The sequence below is a fragment of the Dama dama genome, chromosome 5 (assembly GCF_033118175.1).
Source record: "Dama dama isolate Ldn47 chromosome 5, ASM3311817v1, whole genome shotgun sequence".
NCBI lineage: Eukaryota > Metazoa > Chordata > Mammalia > Artiodactyla > Cervidae > Dama > Dama dama.
The window spans coordinates 24,195,694-24,219,186 of record NC_083685.1 but is presented as its reverse complement, the minus strand read 5'-3'; the positions used below and the strand labels follow the sequence as shown (position 1 = coordinate 24,219,186).

The 23,493-nt window shown below is 44.1% G+C and overlaps 1 protein-coding gene across 1 annotated transcript in view; it reads right to left on the bottom strand.

Moving 5' to 3' along the window:
• Positions 1-23,493, bottom strand: part of TMEM132C (transmembrane protein 132C) — a 563,174-nt gene that overhangs the window by 15,795 nt on the left and 523,886 nt on the right. The window contains exon 6 of the mRNA XM_061140702.1: positions 18,584-18,727. Within this exon, the coding sequence (XP_060996685.1) occupies positions 18,584-18,727 (144 nt within the window). The remainder of the gene's footprint in view (positions 1-18,583; positions 18,728-23,493) is intronic.

Sequence of the window (23,493 nt, the reverse complement as noted above, 5' to 3'; positions counted from 1 at the left end):
AGTGGCAGGGGGCAGTTGGGAGGGGAACACACACAAATGGATCTTCTCACTCGTGGTCAGAGTGGTTTAAAAGAGTTTACAAACTGATTAAGGGTGGAAACCAATTTTCACCGCTGTCCCAGACTTGTCATTAGCATGTAAACACTATCCTGGATCTGGGCAAGCATTAGCATAATAGCCGAGCAAGAGTTATATCAGTAATCACTTCTTTAATCAATGTTGTAATTTACAGACCATTGACTTTCCTCATTTATTACCTTTCTGAGCTCTGGTGGGAGGGAACCTGGCCGCTCCAGAATATATAAATAATTAAGAGGAACGCCAAGGGTATGAAGCCACCGGGCATGATAGAGCCATTGTCACTGTTATTCCTGAAGGTGCCATAAATGTCTGGGGAAGCCGCAGGCTGCATTAATCATCTCCTAAGTGGCTAGCAGTGGGAACCATGGTATCACAAAATGAGCTGGCTCATCTGCAAAAAAGGAATCCAACCCCACTACAGGAATCTTCGCAGCCCCTCCAATCCACTTCTGGGAATCTCTTAAATTTCTCATTGTGGGTGGGCTGCCCATTAAGAAAACTACCTGCTGGCCCCTGCTACCTGTGATGTTTTAAAAATAAACGTATTTAAAAAAAAATTTGTTTATGTCTTTTGGCTGTGCTGGGTCTTTGTTGCTTCACATGGGCTCTCTCTAGCTGCGGCAAGCAGGGGCCATTCTCTAGTTGCAGTGGGAAGGCTTCTCATTATGGTGGCTTCTCTCATTGTGGAACATGGGTTCTAGAGCATGGGCTTAGCAGTTGTGGTGCTCGGGCTTAGCTGACTCTTGGCATGTGGGATCTTCCCAGACCAGGGATTGAACCTGTGTCCCCTGCATTGGAAGGTGGATTCTTAACCACTGGACCACCAGGGAAGTCCTCACTGTGACATTTAAACTACCCCTTTGGGACGCATGGTGGCCACAGAATCAACCAGTCTGCTCTTAAGGACCTTGAGGGGCCAGGTTGGGTCACAAGGGTTCTGGTTGAGTGGCATATGGTTGGTTGATATCTTCTGTCATTCAGACTTTGGCAACTTCCCAAGGATATCACCTGCTTCCTAAGGTAGAGGCTGGAGACCACCTTCCATGAGGAAAGCAAACGATATCTGCTGGTCAGCCACCAACATCCAGTGAGACTTTTATCTGGATTCCTGCAGCCAAGCAGGTTCTCAAATCTGAGTGAGCATCAGACAGGGCTTGTCAAGTGTCCACAGATGGTTGAGTCTACCCCTAAAGTCTCAGATTGAGCAGGTCTGGGGGATCCCCACAGTTTCGTTTCTAACAAGTGCCTGGGAAATGCTGTTGCTTCAGGTCTGAGGACCACAATTAAGAGATTCACCCCTTGAAATAATGCAATTGCTCCTTCTATGATTCCATGGCATCATATATGTCCCGTATTAGCCTGCTGGAGCTGCTATTACAGAAAATCCAGAGGCTGGGGGCTTAAACACCAGACATTTACTTCTCATATTCTGAAGGCTGGTAAGTCCAAGATGAAGGCGCCAGCAGATTCTGTACCTGGTGAGGACCCACTTCCTGACTCATAGATTCTGTCTTCTCTCTGTGTCTACACTTGATGGGAGGGGTGAGGGAGCTCTTTGGAGCATCTTATAAAAGCATTATTTTAGGGACTTCCCTGGTGGTCCAGTGGCTAAGAATCTGCCTGCTAATGCAGGAGATATGGTTCAATCTCTGGTCCAGGAAGAGTCCACATTGCCTCAGAGCAACTAAGCCCATGTACCTCAACTACTAAGCCATGCCTTAAAGCCTGGGAGTCACAACTAGAGAAAGCTTATGCATCAGTGGAGATCCCCCCAAAAATCTCTGGTTGGGGAACTAAGATCCCACTAACCTCGCAGTAAAAAAACAAACAAAATACAAAATAAAAAACAATCTTTTTAAAAAAGCACTAATTTATTCACAAAAGCTCCACCCTCATGACCTAATCACCTCCCCACCCCCCACTCCTAATACCATCATATTAGGATTTAAAATCTCAACAGAAGAACTTGGGAAACACACAAACATTCAGTCCATACCTGTTCCTTTCATTATTGTAATCATAAATAGCTCTGATGCTTTAAATATCATCACTGTGTTAATGACTCCCCAAATCCCATCTCCAGATAACAAAGTGCTTATTCAACATCTCTACTTGGCTCTCTAATTAACATCTCAAACTTCAGATGTTCAGAAATATAACTTCAGGTATAGGTTTTGTGTCTTAGGAGACTGGGGGGTGAAAACTGAAATCAAATTCAGATACAGAAAAATGATTTACATTTCTTGTACACCTGAGTTTGTATACCTGCTCTAGTAACATAAAATGTCAAATGTCCTTGCACTGTTCTGATGCCTTGTTTTACATTTGCCATGTACTTTCCCCATCATTCTCGCCCTCGGTCCTTTCTGGAGCTCTGGAGAGCAATCAGGTCTGTCATAAAATAAATCATTTTATTTTTGTTTTTTAAATATTTATTTTAGGCTGTGTTGGGTCTCAGTTGTGGCACGTGGGATCTTTTTTTTTTTTCCACGTGGGATCTTTTGTTGTGACCCATGGCTTCTCTCTAGTTGTGGTGTGTGGGCTCAGTAGTTGCAGCATTTGGGCTTATTTGTTCCACAGCATGTGGGATCTTATATTAGTTTCAGGTGGACAGCAAAGTGAACTGAATCAGGATATTTACCTGGTCTGTAAATTCTCAGAGATACTTTCTCAGACGTTTTCATGTAAAATTACAACCCCTCCAAGACTCCTGACACTCTTCTTTGCTTTGTTTTTTTCTACCACTTATTGCCATTTCATATACTATACATTTTACCTATTTATTTGGTTTTTATTTGTCTTCCCTCAATAGAATATGGATGGCAGGAATTTTTGTCTGTTTCATTCACTGTTGTACCCTTAGTGTCTAAAATGGTACCTAGCATATAGCAGACACACAATAAATGTATGCTGAAAACAAATGAATGAATGAGTCAGAGTGTAAGGATATCATTTGACTTTCATGGTGTTTATAAAATAGCAAATTAGTTATCAGCACTGAAAAACCACTGCATTCAATTTTGTTACCACCCTGAACCCCCAAAGCATTTGCATTTTCTACCTTGGTGTCTTACTGGTCTCACAGGCCAGACTGGAGAATTTGGGGGGTGCTGTTGGGAGGGACAGTGGGCTGCAGCTGGTCTTGGAGGTGTTGAAAGCCAGCCCCAAAGGTGCCCACATCCCACAGCAGGCTGCCTCCCCTTCTGTGCCCACTTTCTCCCATGCTTTTCTCCATCCTACCACCTATCATAGTTAGTGCCCAGATTTATTTATTTATCTCACTACCATTCTCTTAATTTTAATTATTGCACAATGTCCCCATGGAAAGTAAGCAAAGTGTCAACCCCACCCCACCAAGAGCTAGGCTGAGCAATCCTTGACAGAGCAGGCTGCGGGGGTGACTGGGAACTATGCCCTGGGAGACTGTTTGGCAGACTATTTCTTCATGCAAATTACTGGCAACCAATGATAGGTTCTCTCAGTGGAGAATTAAATGGCCAGAAACTGCCGCAAGATCTCCAGACAAGAGTGTTTTCAAGGCAGCCATGGTATATGCCCTTGGTGAAGAAGAGGCACTCAGGTACCTGGTCCCCTGTTCTTCCCTTAGGGGACCCTCAGGGTTACCCTTACCACATCGCCCCTGACATTCACCCACCCTCTGCACACACGGGGAACATACACATCCGAGGAGATGGACTCTCATGGGTGACAACCGTTTTATAGCAGCAAAAAATGTTCTCTGAGTGCTTGCAGTAAACCAGGAACCATTTTAAGGGGTCACATGGATAATTTCGCTGAATCCTCACCATGAACGTAGGACACAGCTACATTTTAAGAATCACATTCATATTTCAAATGGAGAAACAAAAACATAGAGGTGATGTAACTTGCCCAAGTACACACAGATGGTATTAGCGAGCAGAATTTAAATACAGTCAACCCCAGAGCTCTGCTCTTAACCACAGTGCCTACTGGTTTATGGGCTGTTTGAGTTGTTGATTTTAATTCTTATTCCTTTTCTTCCACTGTGAGCAGAAAGACTTTATTTTGCACTGATGGCAGACCTGGCCATGTGGGTAGCTTTGGCCGAGAGAATGCAGAAAAAGCTGACAGCCAACCTATCCAAGCTCAGATTGGACAGCTGTCACGTGTTCCTGCCAGCCCCTGTGAGCTCTGCCACCAGAGGAACTTAAACTAGCGGAGACCTCTCAGCCCAGCACTGGAATGAAGCACCCGGACTCCATCACAGCCTGATGTGCAGGGAGGGATCCAGCCCAGCTGAGCCCAGAGAGCACCAGATGATCTGCAAACACACAACCAAAAGAAAAGGATCATTCTTTTCAACAACCAAATGTCGGGGTCACTCGTTACGCAGCAGAGCTGACTGAGTTATTCTGCCAAGTGCTGTGGTGAAGAGGACACTGCCGATACCATTCAGGAAGCCTCATACTCCTTCCCCTCCACACTCCATTCTCCCTTCATCCCAAACCCCTTCTCTCCTCCTTAGGCATCGGAGAGGCCACAGCAGGAAGAGCCCACGGTTTTGGGAATTCTCCACATCAGAGCTTCTCATCCAGGGGTGGTGACTTCTGCCTGGCCCTAGCTTTGGTCTGGGAGAACTCCTTTCCTTTCTCTGTGCCCTATTCTCCCACAGAACTTCTGGCTTATCTAGCATCTTCCCCACTATCTGCCCTCCCCCTGCAGCTGCCACAGAGAAAGTTTTATGTTTGCAGGACGTCTGCTGCCATTTCAGCAGTTCCTTCTCTACTAAAGTGCCTGATACTTACTTTTCTGACATCTCTGGAAAAGAAGAACAGGAAAAAGTGGGGGAAGGCAGGGCTAAGCAGTATTTCTGAGACGATGTCTCCGCTTCCCTCCTCTTTGCTTCCTGCTCCTCGCTTAAGGATGGCCAAACAGAAATCTGTTCTGTGATAAATCACACTTTCTCCAGCTGACAGTGCAAAATGCTGCCAGCACTTGGGAGATGCTGAGTGGTTCTCAGCTCAGGACTCCTGTCCACCATGGATCTGGTGGTGCTGGGTGGGACCTGGCCCATGTCGGCCAATTGGACAGCAGCACCCTCAACAGGGCGGTCAAGCCCAGAGGAAATTGGATTTCCTCGCTAGAGGCTCCAAATGTGTGGCCAGGCTTGCACTGGAGTCAGGGCTGACCCCTCACTGTTCTTCATCTGAAAGCGAAAGTGGATCAGCTGTGTCCGACTCTGCAACCCATGGACTATACAGTCCATGGAAATCTCCAGGCCAGAATACTGGAGGCTCAGCTGGTAAAGAATCTGCCTGCAGTGTGGGAATCCTGGGTTTGATCCCTGGGTTGGGAAGATCCCCTGGAGAAGGGAAAGGCTACCCAGTCCAGTATTCTGGCTTGGAGAAGTCCATGGACTGTGTAGTGCATGGGGTCACAAAGAGTCGGACACAACTGAGTGACTTTCACATTCTCCATCTAGCACATGAGGGTTCCTTCTTTTTACAGTTACTTCCTGTATTGGTATTATGCACCAGCCATTTTCCCAGGCACTGGAGATGTAGACGTGAGTGATAAGGAGACTTTAAGGATGTTCTGATTTGGGGAGTGTATAGGTAGATGATAACAAGTCAACAAGAAGACACCTGTGGGCAATAAATACCATGAGAAAAATAAAAGAAGGGAACAAGAGAGAGAGGATTCCACCTAGCAAGAAGGTGGCAGGCTTGTGAGATTTTGGGGCAGAAATTTCCAGGTAGATATTCTTATCTTCCTTATATAGCATTTATTAAGTGCCTGCTGTATGTCAGATTCTGTGCTAAGAGGACATTAAGGACCGACTCCTTTTGTCCTCACACAAACCATTTTACAGAGGAAACCAAGGCACAGAGAGGTTGGTTAACTTGTCCAAGGTCACACAGCTAATCCTATTGGACTTGGATCTGAAAGCAGTTCTTGAGCTCCAGAAACTTTCTCTTAAAAAAAAAACAACTTTGTCAATTTAGTTGGTGGAAAGTTATCTCAGTGCTTCTATTTTAGAATTAACAAGAAAGTTCTTGAGGTTGGTGATCAAGTCTTCTTTCTTCCTGTGACCTTCTGCAATTCCCAGACACTAATAGACAAGAATTTTATTAAACTGTCTTTCTTTCCTTCTCTTTTTAAAGGTTTGTCTGATATAATTATGCTCAATAACTTGTGGAAGTTCAGGGACCCATCTTCATCATCTCACCATCTTCATTATACTGCTAAAAGGAAAATCAGAGGCAACGTAATTTTTTGGAAGAAAAAAAACCCTTTGATTTTTTAAAACACCTCTATTGAGATATCTTTGACATATTAAAATGTATCCATTTAAGATGTACAACTTGATGCTTTGATATATGTATCCACTGTGAAAAGATCACCATAATCTACACTAAACCATGTATCCATCTCTTGACACAGTTATCATTGTGGGTGTGTATAGTGCATTGAGAAGATTTAATTTACAATCTATCCCCTTAGCAAATTTCAAGTGTCCAGTACAAAAAGCCCTGGACCTTCACTGCTCTCTTATAATGTGCAAAGACCCTAAGGTAGGAATATTTTGATCTTTTGCAGAAACAGAAGGAAGGTTGGTAAATACAAAGCTAGAGAAGCAGGCTAGGGTATGCTGGGCAGGGAGAGAATGGCATCCCAAATTTGCCAGGAGAATTAAACTGGAAAACCCACAAATACAGGGAATTAGCCCAGTGTCTGGCACATACAGGCAGACACACCACACAGGTGCCTGGCAGACTTGCTGGGTAAGTGGATTGTATTAACCCCGGAAGTGTGTAGATAAGGGGCTTTGATTTTTTTCATGCTTTGAAGCGTGGGGAGAAGCTTCCAGAATGCCAGACTTATATAGCACTGTCTTTCCTGTGTGTGCACATCTCTCTCCAGTACCTTGTGCCCTGGGCCACCTGCTGTGCCATTAACCAGACTCTGCCTAACGATGTCGCTCGAGATCCTAAAGTCTTGGTACCCAAGACGCAAGGTCCGGGCTGTCCTGCTGAGGGGACTGAGTGCCTCATAGCTTCTCTTTGAACCTTTAGACTCAGAGGAGCTTCCCCACTAGAGAAGGCTTATTTCAAAAGCAGCAGCCGCCACCTGAACACTGGAGCAGAGTGAGGAAGGAAGGGCTTAATTATAGAGGAAACCAGGCAGCAAGGATGGGAGTGGTCCAGCCATGCAGGTTGAAACGGGAGTTTGGGGAGGGATGTTGCTAAAGCCCCAGGACCATGTCTGCTGGTCATGACCACACCTGTCTTCCCTCAAGAGTTCAGGGGATCTGGTGAAGCTGGAAGGATGAGTCTGAGTTTCCAGCAAGTCCCTTACATTGTTACAAGTCACATATTTTCTCCTCCTCTTCATTTTCTTTTTCTGATCTGGAATCATTTTATGACAGCCTTCTACATGCTATGGTGTCAATTTCCTTGTCAATTATCCTCATGCCTTCAGCAGCCAATCACGGGACCCCTATCCTCCTGGGAGAGCTCAGGGCAGAGTCTTACTGGGAGAGTTTAGACTCTTCCACTTGGTGTCCTTTGCCTCCATCAGAGCTGATCACTGCTTTAGCTAATGTCAATCTGTTCATGCCTTGGTTGATATCAGGCCTTTTCCCTAACCCAGGCCAACTTGAGAAAGGCCCTGGGACAGGAGGACAGGGCAAGGGTGGGTGGTTAAGAACAGGAGGTGGGAGGGGAGGAATCTTTACTCCAGGCACCCAGGCCTCTTCCGTGTGGCCCCTGCCCTAGTTGCATTTGGGAATCCTCCCCTCCCCCACATCAGTCCAGAGGTTTGGGTGAAGTTCCACCTCCAGCCTCCAAATGAGGGTCAGGTGACCATGACCTAAGCCAATCAGAGCTTCACATTTCTCTGGCCACAAACGATTGGTTCGGGGTTGAATGCATGACTTAAGCTGGTACAGTCAGAGGGAATCTCAGGAATTTTTCAGGCGAGGCTGAAACAAGTAAAAGGTAAAATTTTTCATGCCAGACTGCTACATGTAAAGAGATGGTTTGCAGCCACATTGGGACATCCAAGATTTCAGTCAATACAGGTACAGAATACTGAACCAAAAGACAGAGAGGCAGAAGTAAAATACTGATTGATGACTTCATTTGAGCTCCTGGATTCAGCCATTCCTGAAGCCAGATTGCTTCAGAAATAGATATAGGAGATAGGTACAGATAGGTACAGATATAGAAGTTCTTCAACTTTCTTTTTTGGGGTTTAATTCAGTTTGGGTCACGTTATCTGTTAACCAATAACGTGTTCTCAGATATAAGAGGTAAGCTCTGCTGGACCAGCCCAGACCCATCTATGTGTATCTCTGTCCTTAAGCATCTCAGCAAGAATGACAAGATGAGGAACAGGTAAAAAGGCACCGTTGTCATTAAGCTGACACCACATGGTGACTACTAATCCTCTGAGAGCTCAGAAACTGACAGTTAGGGAAAGAAAAATGAGAGTAAATCAGAAGTAATTTAATTGAATTCCAGATCAGATTCAGTGGACAGTTATTTTTACTGCCCAAAACACAATCATCTTATTTTCTTTATCAGTTTTTAAGGTATTTTTCAGGGGAATCTCCCTAGGTCTTCATGCTCAGCTCATGGGTCCTGACACCAGCTACACAGTGGGGCATACTCCTAATATATCACACTGCCCCGGGCACAGGGGTTGTTCCAGGGATGATCATATGATTCTTGTCTAGCCCAATAACAGGAAGTCCCAGGATTTTTGACAGAGGGAAAGTAGCATCTCATTTCTGCTGGACTTGGATCTGAGAAGCGGTGGACGTATGGCCTCTGAAATCACTCCAAGGCTAGGACTTCCTTGGGGGTCCAGTGGTTAAGAATCTGCCTTGCAATGCAGGGGACATGGGTTTGATCCCTGACTGGGGAACTAAGATCCCACATGCCACCTGCCAACTAAGCCTGAACCATAAGTAGAGAGTACGTGCGTGGCAATGAAAGATCTCGTGTGATGTAACAAAGGTCCTGCGTGCCGCAACTAACACCTGATACAGCCAAAAAAAAAAAAAAAAAAGAAAAAGAGAGAGAGAGAGAGAGAAAGAAGTGCTTGGCTTGATAGTGAAAGAAATAGAGTCAAATGCAGAGCTCAGAGGTGCAGAGAAATTGATTTCTGAATCCATCTGTGTCTGAAGCCTGCAGTGCCCTAGATTCTCCATTTATAAGACAATTTCTCCCTTTACTTATTAAGTCAACTGGAGAGTCTTCATCATCCAACAAGCACATCATCCTTGATAAAGATATGATGGGCCATTGGGAAGTTGACATACGATGCTGTCTGAGACAGAATCTTTGTAATCAGATGGATTTCAATAGAGAGGTCAATGAGGGGTAAAAATTTTAGTATCTGGCAGGAGCAAAGCAGACACAGGGGAGAAGTGTTTTCCAGATTTAAATCTCTGCCAAGGCAAACGAATTCTCTACCCTGTGCTTCCTGGAGCTGGCCAGAAACTTTTCCTCAAGGCAAGGGCCGTACATGCCCAGATGTAGGATTTCTGGGGCTTGACAAGATCTCTTCCCAATTAAGTAAATCTAGATGGAGCCTCCCTTGGCTCAAGTGAAGCCTTACTCATAAATAAATGGTCTTATCTTTTGCAAAACCTTTTATTAGAACACAGTATTCTTGGGAGCTTAAGACAGAGTATTAGACCAACCTGTTCTTTCTTGGCCAGTCCCAGTCATTCACTTCTGCCTAGCCACCTCTCCTAGGGACAAACATTTGGCTTAGATCCTACCAGCTGCAGGCTCTGGGTCTATGCTTCTTGAAGAACATCTGGGATGATAGAAATGTCCAACACCTGGTCGTCTGATGCCCTACCTATGTGCTATCCAACATGGTAACCATGAGTCACCCGTGTGGCCAGTCACACCCTCTCTGAGTGTGACAACCACAAATGTCTCCAAACATTTCCAAATGTTCCCTGGCAAAGGATGCAATTCTCCTAGGGAGAGAACTCCTGCTCTAAGTCTATCTGGATGGTAAGAAGAGCTAACTGAATGTGTTGTCCCACATGCTTTATTTCTATGTATTCTCTGAGTGTGTTCAGTCACTTCAGTTGTGTCCGACTCTTTGTGACCCTATGTTAAAACTCGGAATTCCCAGGCAGTGCTAGTGGTATGCTAATGCAGGTAGATGTAGGAGACACAAGTTCGATCTGTGGATTGGGAAGATCCCCTGGAGGAGGAAATAGGAAGCCACTCCGGTATTCTTGCCTGGAGAATCCCATAGACAGAAGTGGGTTACAGTCCATGGGGTTTCAAAGAGTCGGACACGACTGAGCGACTTAGCACACGTGTTAAAGTTTGCAGCAATCTTAGGAGGTTGCTCTAAGTATGTACCCATTTTACAAATGTATAAACTGAGGCTTGAAGAACTTGCAGAATGCAAGCTCTCAGATGTGCTATTTCAACTGCACTTTGCAACCCAGCTGGAGGGTTAAAATTGTTTTTATTTATTTACTTTTGGTTTCGCTGTGTCTTCATTGCTGTGTGAGGGCTTTCTCTAGTTGCAGTGAGTAGAGGCGACTCTCTAGTTGTGGTGGGCAGGCTTCTCTTCTTGCAGAGCACAGGCTCTAGAGTTATTGTGCACTCGGGCTAATTGCTCTGGGGCATGTAGGATCTTCCCGGGTCAGGGATCAAACCTGTGTCCCCTGCATTGGCAGATCGATTTTTAACCACTGGACCGCCAGGGAAGCGCCAGCTGGAGGGAATTCTGATGCCAGAAGAAACTTTCATGAAAGGAGCTTCCTTGCTTTACACCGGAGACCCCTGGCCCAGAAGGAGGCATGGCTGGGCAATGTCACTCAGCCTAGCCTGACACCCGGGACTCCTTTGTTTTTCTTGATTTTCTTTCATTCTTAGAACCAAATGGCTTTTGAGGATAAAGACCTTTCGATGTTTCTTCTGGAGCCTGTATGATACAAGATGCATGAATATGGAACTCTCTTCCCTTCTTTGGAAAAGGCATGCCCATTTTCCTACTGGGCAAGGGGTTGCCACTCACAGTGGTTATCAATCTCAAGACTCTTAAAAAACTTCAGGCTGTTATTAAGGAACTTAGCTCTCTCAAGGACTCAGAACTCATGGGATCAATAGTAAATTCGGCAGGTATAAAGCTTTGTGCTGAAGGGAGCCAGTGTGCCAGGAAAATAGGACTATTGCTTATGTGCGATTGCTTTCCAAGTATTGGAACTAAGGGGACTCCTTTGGTCAGCGGGAGAAGGAAGGTGCTGCTGGTTGTCCATGTGCATTATTTTTAGTTCTGCACTGCGATCCACTAGGGAGTTCCCAGGTGGTGCTATTGGTAAAGAACGTGCCTGCCAATACAGGAGATGCAAGAGACCTGGGTTTGATCCCTGGGTCTGGAAGATCCCCTGGAGGAGGGCATGGCAACTCACTCTAGTATTCTTGCCTGGAGAATCCCATGGACAGAGGAGCCTGGCGGGTTACAGTCCATGGGGTCTCAGAGAGTCAGACATGACTGAAGCAACTTAGCACACACACATGGGCTCCATTAGCTGGAACCATGCCCTAGAGGTTAAACAGGCGCTCTGCAAATTCACTAAATGTGCTTTTAAAAGGATGCTCTAAATCTCAGCATTCCTATCCTGTCATGGGGGGTGCCTAGCCCCTGTGGCCTCAGGAGCTTCGGAGAAAAGATGTGCAGGGCTGCAGACCAGTATAGAGGTCACCCAGGAAGCAGAAGGCGCTGTTCCCTAGAGTCAGCCTGGTTAAGATGAGTGGGTTCGTAGAGCACTGTGAAAATCAGGGACACACAGTCAATAGCAGGCACTGATGGGACTTCCCTGATGGTCCAGTGGTTAAGAATCTGCCTGCCAATGCAGGGGACACACGTTTGATCCCCGGTCTGGGAAGATCCCACAAGTCATGGGGCAACTAAGCCCGTGTGCCCCAACTACTGAGCCTGTGCTCTAGAGCCCATGTGCCGCAATCACTGAGCCCATGGGCCCTAGAGCCCATGACCTGCGACAAGAGAAGCCACGACGATGAGAAGCCTGAACACCACAACCAGAAAGCAGGCCCCGCTCATCGCAACTTGAGAGAGTCCTCATGCAGCAAGGAAGTGAAGCCAAAAACGAATAATTAAATAATTTTTTAAAAATGTATTTAAGAAAAACCTAGCAGGCACTGACAGTCATTATTTTCTCTGCTAACTGGCCTGAATATCTCCCCCTTGGAGGCCACCCTATCTGGAGTCATCTTTTATCCTGAGGCCACACCCTGGCACAACACCCATCACATTTCCTTTTCGGTCCTCATCACCACATGTAATACATGTATCTGCTACTCTCTGCTCCCTCAGTCACTAGAATGCCAAGCTCCATGAGAAGGGGGTGGGGAGGGCATGTTCTATTTCTTGCCGAGTACCCAGTACCAGAATGGACCTTAGTAAAAGGCCAATGCTTCTTTGTTGAATGAATCATTAGGTGGTTGTAGAAAATACTGTATGTTGTTGAATCTGAGATACCATTACTTCATGGACCACAAGGAAGAAAACCTGTGCAAATTAACCCGTGCAGTGCCATCCACGCAAGGCTCATTTTTATGCCAAGGATGTTCAAGTGTGGACCAATATTTATAGCAGGAGTCCCAGACCTCCGGGATCTAATGCCTGAAGATCTGAGGGGGGTGTGTCTGTGTGTTAGTTGCTGGGTCATGTTCAACTCTCTGTGACCCCATGGGGTGTTGCCCACCAGGCTCCTTGGTCCATGTGATTTCCCAGGCAAGAATACTGGAGTGGCTTGCCATTTCCTTCTCCAGGGGATCTTCCCAACCCAGGGATCAAACCTGGGTCTCCTGGAGCTGATGTAATAATATTATAAATAAAGTGCCCAATAAATGTAATGTGCATGAATCACCCTGAAACCATTTCTCCCACCTCCCTAGTCCATGGAAGAATTTCTTTCAGGAAATCAGTCCCTCGTGCCAGAAAGTTTGGGGGCCACTGTTTATAGCATGGACTCTATGATGATGATTACTCAGCTGTTGGAAGCACTTGTCCCTCTTTATGTGTTTTCTCTCCTTGGGCTGTTCCTGGGCTTCTGTTGGGCACATGGTCGCCCTTCTCTGGGCTGTTGCTTTTTCATTTCTTGCACATAAATCAACACAGACACTGACGTTTGCAGGTCTTTCCACTCACATGTTATCACTCCTATTGACCTAAGCCCCAAACACACTGCAGACCAGACCCTTTGTCACTCGCATCTTCCATGTCCCACACTGGTGAAGCTTCCTTTCCCAAATGCCCACCAGACAGGGGTATTCAAGAAGCACTGCAAGGTGAGAGAGAGGAAGAGGCAGAAATGTGCATGCGATATATGCGATATGACCCCACCTCTGCAAAACAGGTGACACGGTTGGTAAAAAATTTGCCTGCCATTGTAGGAGACTCAGGAGACGTGGGTTTGATCCCTGGGTCGGGAAGATACCCTGGGGCAAGAAATGGTAACTCACTCCAGTATTCTTGCCTGGAAATCCCATGGAGAGAGGAGCCTGGTGGGCTACAGTCCGTGGGATCGGAAAGAATTGGACATGACTGAGCAAACATACACAAATGCTGCAAAACAAGCAAGGACAGAAAAACCCCTTCTACCTGTGCATTTACACACACACACCTTGACATGTATGTGTTTATGATTGTACGACCATGAAGAAAGTATAGAACGAGATCAGGTAGGTAATTAACATGGATTACCTGAGGGCTGGAACGGGATGCTATAGCATGTGCATGTCTGTGTCTGTGGGTGTATATCTGCAGATCTCCCAATTTAATTAAAATTTTTTTTCTTTTTTGGTTTACAATATTGTGTGAGTTTCAGGTGTATAGCAAAGTGATTGTTATACATATATATACACATACATATATATGTATATGAAATCTTTTCTTTATCAGATTCTTTTCCATTATAGGTTACTACAAGATATTGAATATAGCTCTCTGTGCTATATAGCAGGTCCTTATTGATCTATTTTATATATAGTAGTGGGTCTCTGCCAATCCTGAACTCCTCATTTATCCCTCCCTCTTTCCCCTTTGGTAACTGTAAGTTCACCTTCTATGTCTGTGAGTCTATATCTGTTTTGTAAATAAGTTCATTTGATTTGCCGAATTAAAAAGTCCATGGTAAAAAATAGTTTGTATGATATGATCCCATTCTTGTAAAATAACATCTCTGTCTAGATGGTTATCCAAAAAGTGTCAAAAGAGATTACGTATAAAATGATCGCCAAACTTTCAGCAAGAGACCACATACTGTATGATTCCATTTATGTGAAATGCCCCCCAAAAGGCAAATCTACAGAGACAGAAAGTAGATTAGTGGTTGCCCAGGGCTAGGGGTGGGAATGGGGATTAACAGCAAATGGGGTGACGAAAATACTCCAAAACTGGGTCACGGCAATGGTTACCCAACTCAGTCAATCTCCTAAATTGTTGCTGAATCATACACTGGAAGAAAGCTGCAACCCATGCTAATTTTTTAATAACACTGTGCCTGCCACAAAAATATACCTGTAGGCAGCCAGTCTGTAACCCCTGGCTTACCTAATAGGGTCGTCAAGGGGATTACCCAACTCAGAGTTAAGCCCTTTCCTTGAAAAATGAAACTCCTGAATCCTCACAATAACCTTTTGAGTTAGATACCAGATTGTCTCTCAGGGAGACTGTAAATCAGTGATGTCAGAGGTTTACTCACCAAGTCGTGTCCGACTCTTGTGACCCCATGGACTGTAGCCCCCCAGGGTTCTCTGTCCATAGGATTTCCTAGGCGAGAATACTGGAAAGGATTGCCATTCCCTTCTCCCGGGGATCTTCCCTACCCAGGGATCAAACCTGCATCTCCTGCACTGAAGGCGGATTCTTTACTGCTAAGCCTCCAGGGAAGCTGTGATTCAGTAATAAAGGCCAATGATCAGCAAGGACCTAGTATGTGACCATGGCTGGGGGGAGGGGTGCCTCTAGATCCCAAACCTAGTGCCTCTCCCCCGCCCCTCCTCCCAAAGTTACTTTTCAGCCCCTGGAAAGAGCATTGCTTATCCAGACACAAGCAAAGGGGGCATCCCTCAGGGCAGTGGTTCTCAGTGGGGGTGATTTTGCCTACTAGGGGACATTTAACAATGTCTGGAGACATGTTTGTTTGTCACAACTCAGAGTGCTACGGACATCTATTGGCAGAAGCCAAAAAGGCTTCTAAACATCCTGCAATGCAGGGGACAGTCCCCATAACAAAGAATTAGCTGGCACAAAATATTAAGAGTGGTAAGGTTGCAAATCCTGTCTCTGAACTCGGGACTTTGCTTTTCAACACAGTAGCCAGGAGACACACGTGAGTCTGGGCCCCTTGAAATGGGGCTCCGGTGGAGGTGAGCTCTGTATCCAACACACACGGAATTTGAAAGTCGTTGCTGTTTCGTGGCTAAGTTGTGTCTGACTCTTTGTGACCCCGTGGACTACAGCACGCTAGGCTCCCCTGTGCTTCACTGACTCCCAGAGTTTGCTCAAACTCATGTCCATTGAGTCGGTGAGAAGATTTAGCGCCCCAAAATGTGAACTGTCATATTAATAATTTTCACATGGACTACCTGTTGAAATGACAATATTTTTAAATATAATGGGTTAAACACGTGCATTAAAAATCAGATCCACCTGTTTCTTTTTACTTTTTTTGAATGTGACTCCTGGCGCATCTAAATAATTTATGTGGCTCACGCTGTATTTCTACTGGTCAGTGTTGTTTAGAACTTCAACCACTTCCTCTTCTCCTCCCACAGGCTTTTGGGTCTTCTGTAGAGCACTGTGGGCAGGGTTACCATCAGGTCATAAACCACTGTTGAATGAATTAGAAAAAAAGCATCTCTTCTTTGAGACAGTACCTCCAACAGTCAAAAAATGGTGGTCATAGCATATCGCTGGGAGGCTTTACTGCCACCTACTGGAAGGTTTGTGTAACACTTTTGACAATCGTGAACGTGGCATCCAGTGCCGCGAACAATCTCAACAACGCTGGGTTGCCACGTGTCCATGCTAGGGGTGGGGTTTGCAGAGAAGTGCTTTTCCACAGCAATCCCCCCTTTCCATGCAAACAGGTTGTTTATAACTCCAGAGAGAAGACTGATTGCTACTTGTCAGATTTGATTTGGAGGTGGGGAGGTGGGAAACATTATCTGGATGCTTTCTCTTGGATATGTACGCTTTTTTTCCTGGATATGTTTCTATTGATTTCAAAAAATACACAGAAAGACCAAATGATTAATTTCTGGCTTCAAAAACCCCTCACTGTCTTATTCTTTGAGCAAGCAGTGAGGGCGCGTGATCATGGTAAATGTTGGTGAAGTGAAGTGAAGTGAAGTCGCTCAGTTGTGTCTGACTTTGCGGTAGGAAAGATCAAAAAGTAAGGTCCTTGCCTCAAGAAGTCTCAATTTATCTCCCCCACTTACCTCCTAGTAACCAAAAGCTTGATTTCTACATCTGTGACTCTATTTATGTTTTGTAGATAAGTTCATTTCTATCTTTCTTTAGATTCCACATATAAGTGATGTTATATGATTTTTTTTTTCCTGTCTGATTTACTTCACTCGGTATGACTATTTTAGGTCCATCTGTGTTGCTGCAAATGGCGTTATTTCATTTTTTTTTTATGGCTGAGTAATATCCTATTCTATACATATCACATCTTCTTTTTTTTTTTTTTCATATCACATCTTCTTTATCCATTCATTGATTGATGGACTTTTAGGACTGTGCTTCCATGTCCTGGCTATTGTAAATAGTGGGGCAATGAACACTGGGATACTATATATAAAACAGATAACTAAAAAAGACCTGCTATCTAGCACAGGGAACTCTACTCAATACTTTATAATGATCTATATGGGAAAAGAATATGAAAAAAAAAAAGATATATGTATAGGTATAACCAAATCACTTTGCTGCATACCTGGGACTAACACAACACTGCAAATCAACTGTAACCCAATAAAATTTTTAAAAAGACAGTCTCTAGGGCAGGGATTCTCTAGGAAAACTTTCTCTTGGAAGGACAAAATAGTAACTTTTATTTTTCTTTAAAAAATTAAAAAAGATTCTTTAATGGTAACTATCTTAGACCAGCAGACCACATAGTCTCCATGGAAACTTACTCAAAAGCAGCTATAGACAACATAGAGACAGATTTGAAAGAATGAAATTTTGCCATTTGCGTCAATGTGGATGGACTTGGAGGGCCTTATGCTAAGTGCAATACAGCAGACAGAGAAAGACAAATACTGGATGATATCACTTCTATGTGAAATCTAAAAAAATACAACAAATTAGTAAATAAAAAATAAGCAGACTTGCAGACACAGAGAACAAGCTAGTGGTTACCAGTGGGGGCAGGGGTAACATAGGAGTAGGGGGACAAAAGGATTATTATGGGATTATATGAAATCATGTGTGTGAAACTTTTGAAAACTGAAAAATATTATAGAATTTAAAGAATCTTCCATTCAAAAATTTTTTAAAAAAAGAAATAGATTTGAGTGATCATGTTCCAATAAAACTTATTTACAAAGCAGGTGGTAGACTGAATTTGACCCAGTGTTCATAATCTGCCTCATGGAACAGGGGTTTCAAAGGCTGCCCTATGGTTCAGACACATGAGGCGGTGTGTTTTATATTTTATTTTTTGCCTATTGTAGTTTTCTTTTTTGTTACATTTTTGCCAACATTGAAAAACAGATGACTTTTACGAAATTTGTGGCATCTCTTGAAGGTGTACCAATCCTGAACTCACATTTATACATGACCATAATTCTTCTTTGTGACTCTATGGACTGTAGCCTGCCAGGCTCCTCCCATCCACAGGATTTTCCAGGCAAGAATACTGGAGTGGGTTGCCATTTCCTTCTCCAGAGGATCTTCCCAACCCAGGACTCGAACCCAGGTCTCCTGCACTGCAGGCAGACTCTTTACCGTCTGAGCCACCAGGGAAGCCCCCTATAATTGGCAGGAGTTGACCATGGCTGCCCTTCCAGAAATGGGCTTGTCTGATTTACCACTTCACTCACTTAAATCACCTGCTTGGTTACTGTAGGTACGTGGATCTGACTTATGGTCCACAGTACGCTTGATGACAACAAGGCTGGCATGATGTCAAATTAAGAGATGGATATGGGAAAGTTTAGTGAAGCCCAGAAAGGTTGTGAACACAAACCAACTCACTGGACCTCGTATTTCACCAGGCTAACCTCTCTTAGTGAACAAGACACCCCCATGATGTTTCCACCAGCTCAATCCAGATGACTAATGGAATCACTTACTGTGCACATTTTTTTTTTTCCTGGCCGTGCCACCTGGCTTGCAGGATCTTAGTTCCCCAACCAGGGACTGAACCTGAGACCTGGCAATGAAAGTGCTGAGTCCTAACCCCTGGCCCACCAGGAAACTCCCTGGAATCACTTACTTTGATGACCTCCTCATCTGTGGACTTGCATTCCACGGACTCCGAGATATCTGTCACAATGCTGTTCTCCTCCACGGTGACCACCTTGATGGGCATGGCAACTGTCTTTCCCGTGAGGATGGCGGTGTTCAGGATCTCAGTGTCCTGCCGGAAGAACGAGACACACCTGGGTCAAGGCAGCTATTTGGTTCTCTTGGAGACTAGGGGAAGCCTTCCACGGCATGTGCCTCTCCTCGTTTAGATAAGACATGGCCACTGTTACCTTAGGAACCTGGGCAAAAGGATTATAGGTGTCCTGCCTGCTAGACAGAAGATCATCTTAAGGTCAAGGACTCTACGTGCTGTGTTTATGTGAAAATGAGTGGCAAGTTCAAATTGTGTGTTTTGGAGGTTTCTAGAGGAGTCAAATTTGTGGTTTAAAAACTTGATATAAAAATGAATGTTCAACAGTCTTATGGACACAGCGGGGGCGGCAGGGGGGGTACGAATTGAGAAAGTATCATTGAAACATATATATTACCATATATAAAGTAGATAGCTAATAGGAAGTTGCTATATAACACAGGGAGCTCAGACCGGTGCTCTGTGACAACCTAGAGGGGTGGGATGGGAGGTGGGTGGGAGGGAGAGGTGCTTCCCAGGTGACTCAGTAGGTAAAGAATCCACCTGCAAAGCAGGAGACACAGCTTCAATCTCTGGATCAGAAAGATAACCTGGAGCAGGGCATGGCAACCCACTCTAATATTCTTGCCTGGAGAACCCTGTGGACAGAGGAGCCTGGCGGGCTACAGTCCATAGGGTCGCAAAGAGTCGGACATGACTGAAGTGACTAAGCATGCATGCATGGCTGATTCATGCTGATGTATGCCAGAAACCAATACAACATTGTAAAGCAATTGTCCTCCAGTTAAAAATAAATTTAAAAAACAAAATAAAAATGAATGTTCAAAACAGAATCTGCAAGGCACAGCATGGGGATTTTTAGTTTACTTGTTCATGTCTTGTTACATCTGGGTGAACTGTTGTCTCATTGTAATAAAGTTTGTCCTCTTTGTAGCCATTCTCACAAAGAAGTTAAATTTTTGTTTGATCAGATCAAGGTGCAAAATCACACGATAGGATCGTAGTAAAAAATCTTTTAAACCTTAGAAAGATTACCTGGTGCTAGGTGTTTCACAATTTATTTTAGTTTGTTTGTGATTGTTTTCCTAGTTTTCAACCATGACAATAAAAAAAATGTGCATTCTTTTTCTTTGTTGCCGAGACCAAATAAAAGGTACACATCAGTGAGGTTTCAGTTGTAAGCAACAGAAACTGACTGACTACTTTATGCAGGAAGGTACTAGGTACTATGGAAGGTGGAATCACCAAGATGCCCATGTTCCAGTCTCCAGAACCTGTATGTCTGTTGCCTTATACGGTAAAAGGGACTTTGCAGTTATGAAGGATCTTGGGCTTCCGTGGTGGTTCAGCTAGTAAAGAACCTGCCTGCCAATGTAAGAGCCCGCCAGGCTCCTCTGTCCATGGGTTCTCCAGGCAAGAATACTGGAGTGGGTTGCCATGCCCTCCTCCAGGGGATCTTCTCCACCTGGGAATCGAACCCTCATCTCTTGCATCTCTTGCATTGACAGGCGGGTTCTTTACTCCTGAGCCACCAGGAAGCCCCAGATATTCACTACAAGAGCAATCAAAGAGTTAGGTAATTTTTACCCCAAATGCCCATCATCACTGCTACACCTTGGCAACTGGCTTCATTGCTTTTTGTAGCACACCTGTCTTCTCCTGTTGCCCCACTGTGGCCCGTTCCGTTGGAGGTCTGGGGACTTTGCTTTATCTTGTTCATACTGACTTCATGCAAAATGATCAGCATCACACCTTTGCAAAGTGATAAAGAAAATGCCTTCTCTCTTAAATCTGTAGGCGCTTTCTGTTGGCACTTGTGCAATCCTGTTCCTTATGGTCAAACGAAGATGAAAAGGGGTCTGTAGCTTTGGGATGGCTATTGGCACCTTTTACCTCTGAGTCAATTTCTCCCCAAATCCCTCTCCAGAACTGCTGCTCTCCTTTGAAGCAGGAGATGCAAGGAAAGAGATTTTCTCAGTTTTTCCTCCAGGGAAGCAATTGACACAGAAGCGACCTTTTGCATTAACCAAGTGCACAGCTGAAAGAGCCATCAGTTACAAAGAGGAGCGCCAGCCTCTCTTCGATGCTGGTGCCCAGCGACCCTCTGCCGTGTCTTCTCTTGGGTCCACGGGATTCCTGGAGCTGGAGCTGCCATTTGGGCAGCTTGGGCATTGGCTATTACCGATGCCAAGAATACCGCAGAAATTCCCCAAGTCCATTTTCAGGTTCATTACAGGTAATGTGCTCAGAGTTCAGTCTTAACATTTTCTTTCTGAGAATGGTCTTTGGCTAATGGCTTCATTAAAACAGCAAACTCCCTCGTGGATTAATTGTGATTAGCTTGCTAATGGTCGCTGCCGTTTTTATTTCTCTCTCTCTCTCTCTCTCACACACACACACACACACACACTGTCTTTCACCTAAGACTTCCTATCCCTAAACTGAATTACATCAAGATTAACACTGGTGGGTCATTAGATATTTTTTGTGAACCAAGATCAACTTCAGGAGCACAAATTAACAGTCACAGAAATGCCAATATTTTAAATGGATAACCAATAAGGACCTACTGTATAGCACAGGGAACTATGCTCAATGTGATGGGGCAGCCTGGATGGGAGGGGAGTTTGAGGGAGAGTGGATACATGTGTATGTATGGCTGAGTCCCTTTGTCCACCTGAAACTATCACAAAGCTATACTCCAACACTTAACGAAATGTTAAAAATAACAAAAATGCCAAATGAGTGAAGAAAGCATTGATCTTCGGATAACCTGGTTAAGCCACAGGGATGAAGTTCCTTGTGGAATTAAAAATTCCTTTCTAATCTAAAAAAAATGATACAAAATGAACTTATTTACAGAACAGAAATAGACTCACAGACTTAGAGAATGAATTTATGGTTATCAGAGGGGAACGATGCAGGAAGAGATAGATTGGGAGGTTGGGTTGGACATGTACACACTGCTATATTTAAAACAATCCACAAAGACCTACTGTCTTTGTTGAGTATAGGTAACTCTGCTCTACACTCTATAGTTAACTAAATGGAAAAGAATTAAAAAAAAAATAGATACATTTTGTGTATAACTGAATTACTTTGCTGTACACCTTAAACCAACACAACATTGTAAATCAAAGATACTTCAATATAAAATAATTTTTAAGTAAAAGAAATAAAGAAAAAGACTCCTTTCCTGATCAACCATTTCGGTGAGTGTTCGTTACTTGGTGGGCATGGGGAGTCTGGAATCCCAGATTCTACTCTATGCTTTAATTTTCTATAGAGCCTTCATCATACTCTTATTGTTTGGATCTTGGTTTCTTCATTTTACAAATTAAGGGATTGGACCACATCATCCACATCTCTTTCCACCTGTCAAATCCTACATAACCATGAAGATCCACCAGCCATTTAATGAACCCTTACTGTGCACCCAGCATGTTCTTGTCACTGGGTTATGACATAGTGAACCAGAGTGACAAGCCCACATTCAAACAGATGTATGGGATGGTGGGGATGGTGGGAGGCATAAGCAAGTAGGCAACCACAATATTTGGTCTGTCAGGACTTTCTCATTAACTAGTGGCAAAAATCCAACTCAATTCAGTCTAAGCAAAAAGGCGACTTATTGCCTTGTACAAGTCAAGTATCTGATGGAAGATTTCAGCTTCAGGTATCGCTAAAACCAGGTTCTCAAAACAAAATTGCAATTAATTCCTACATCTCTCCATATCTTGACTCTCTTTCCCTATGTTTGGCTTCATTAGTTAGTAAGCTATTTCTATATAGTAGACCTCCAGCTATATTCTTCATGGCTCAAATCTGTGTTCTTCCATCAAAGAACTCAATAGCAAAACACGAACAAAATAGCCCAATTGAAAAATGGGCAAAGGACCTGAACAGACAATTCTCCGAAGATGATATCCAAATGGCCAACAGATACATGAAAAGATGTTCAACATTACTAACCATTGTAAATCAAAACCACAAAGAGATATTACTTCACACCTGTTCAGGTGGATATTATCCAAAAGTCAAAAGATGACTGGCTGGTGAGGGTCTGGAAGAAAGAACACCCTTGTGCACTGCTGGTGGGAGTGTAAATTGGTGCAGCCACCATGGGAAATAGTATGGAGGGTTGTCAGAAAATTAAAAATGGAACAATCATGTCACCCAGCAATCTCACTTCTGAGTATATACCCTAATAAGAAGAACTCACCATCTTGAAGAGTTATCTACACCCCCATGTTCATGGCAGTATTATTCATAGTAGTCAAGATATGGAAACAACCTGAGTGTCTGTCTACAGATGAACGGACAAAGAAAATGTGATATATATGTATACAATGGAATACTATTCAACATCAAAAAAGAAGAAAATCTGGACCTCCCTGGTGGTTCAGTGGTTGGGAGTCCACCTGCCAATTCAGGGGGCCCAGGTTGGATCCCTGGTCTGGGAAGATCCCATATGCCTTGGGGAAACTGAACACATGTGCTGCAGACTACCGAGGCTGCTCACTTGGAGCCTTGCTCTGCAACAAGAGAAAGCCCGTGTTCAGCATCAAAGACCCAGTGAGGCCAAAAATAATATAGAGTAAATAAGTTAAAAAATTTAAAGAGAAAATACTGATATTTGTGATAACATGGATGAAACTGGACGATGCTTTGCTAAATGGAAAAAGTCGGACACAGAAGTCAAACACTGTGTGATCTCACTTATATGTGAGATCTAAAAAAAAAGCAGACTGGTCAGGGGCTGGGAGTTCGTTTATAAGATGGATAAG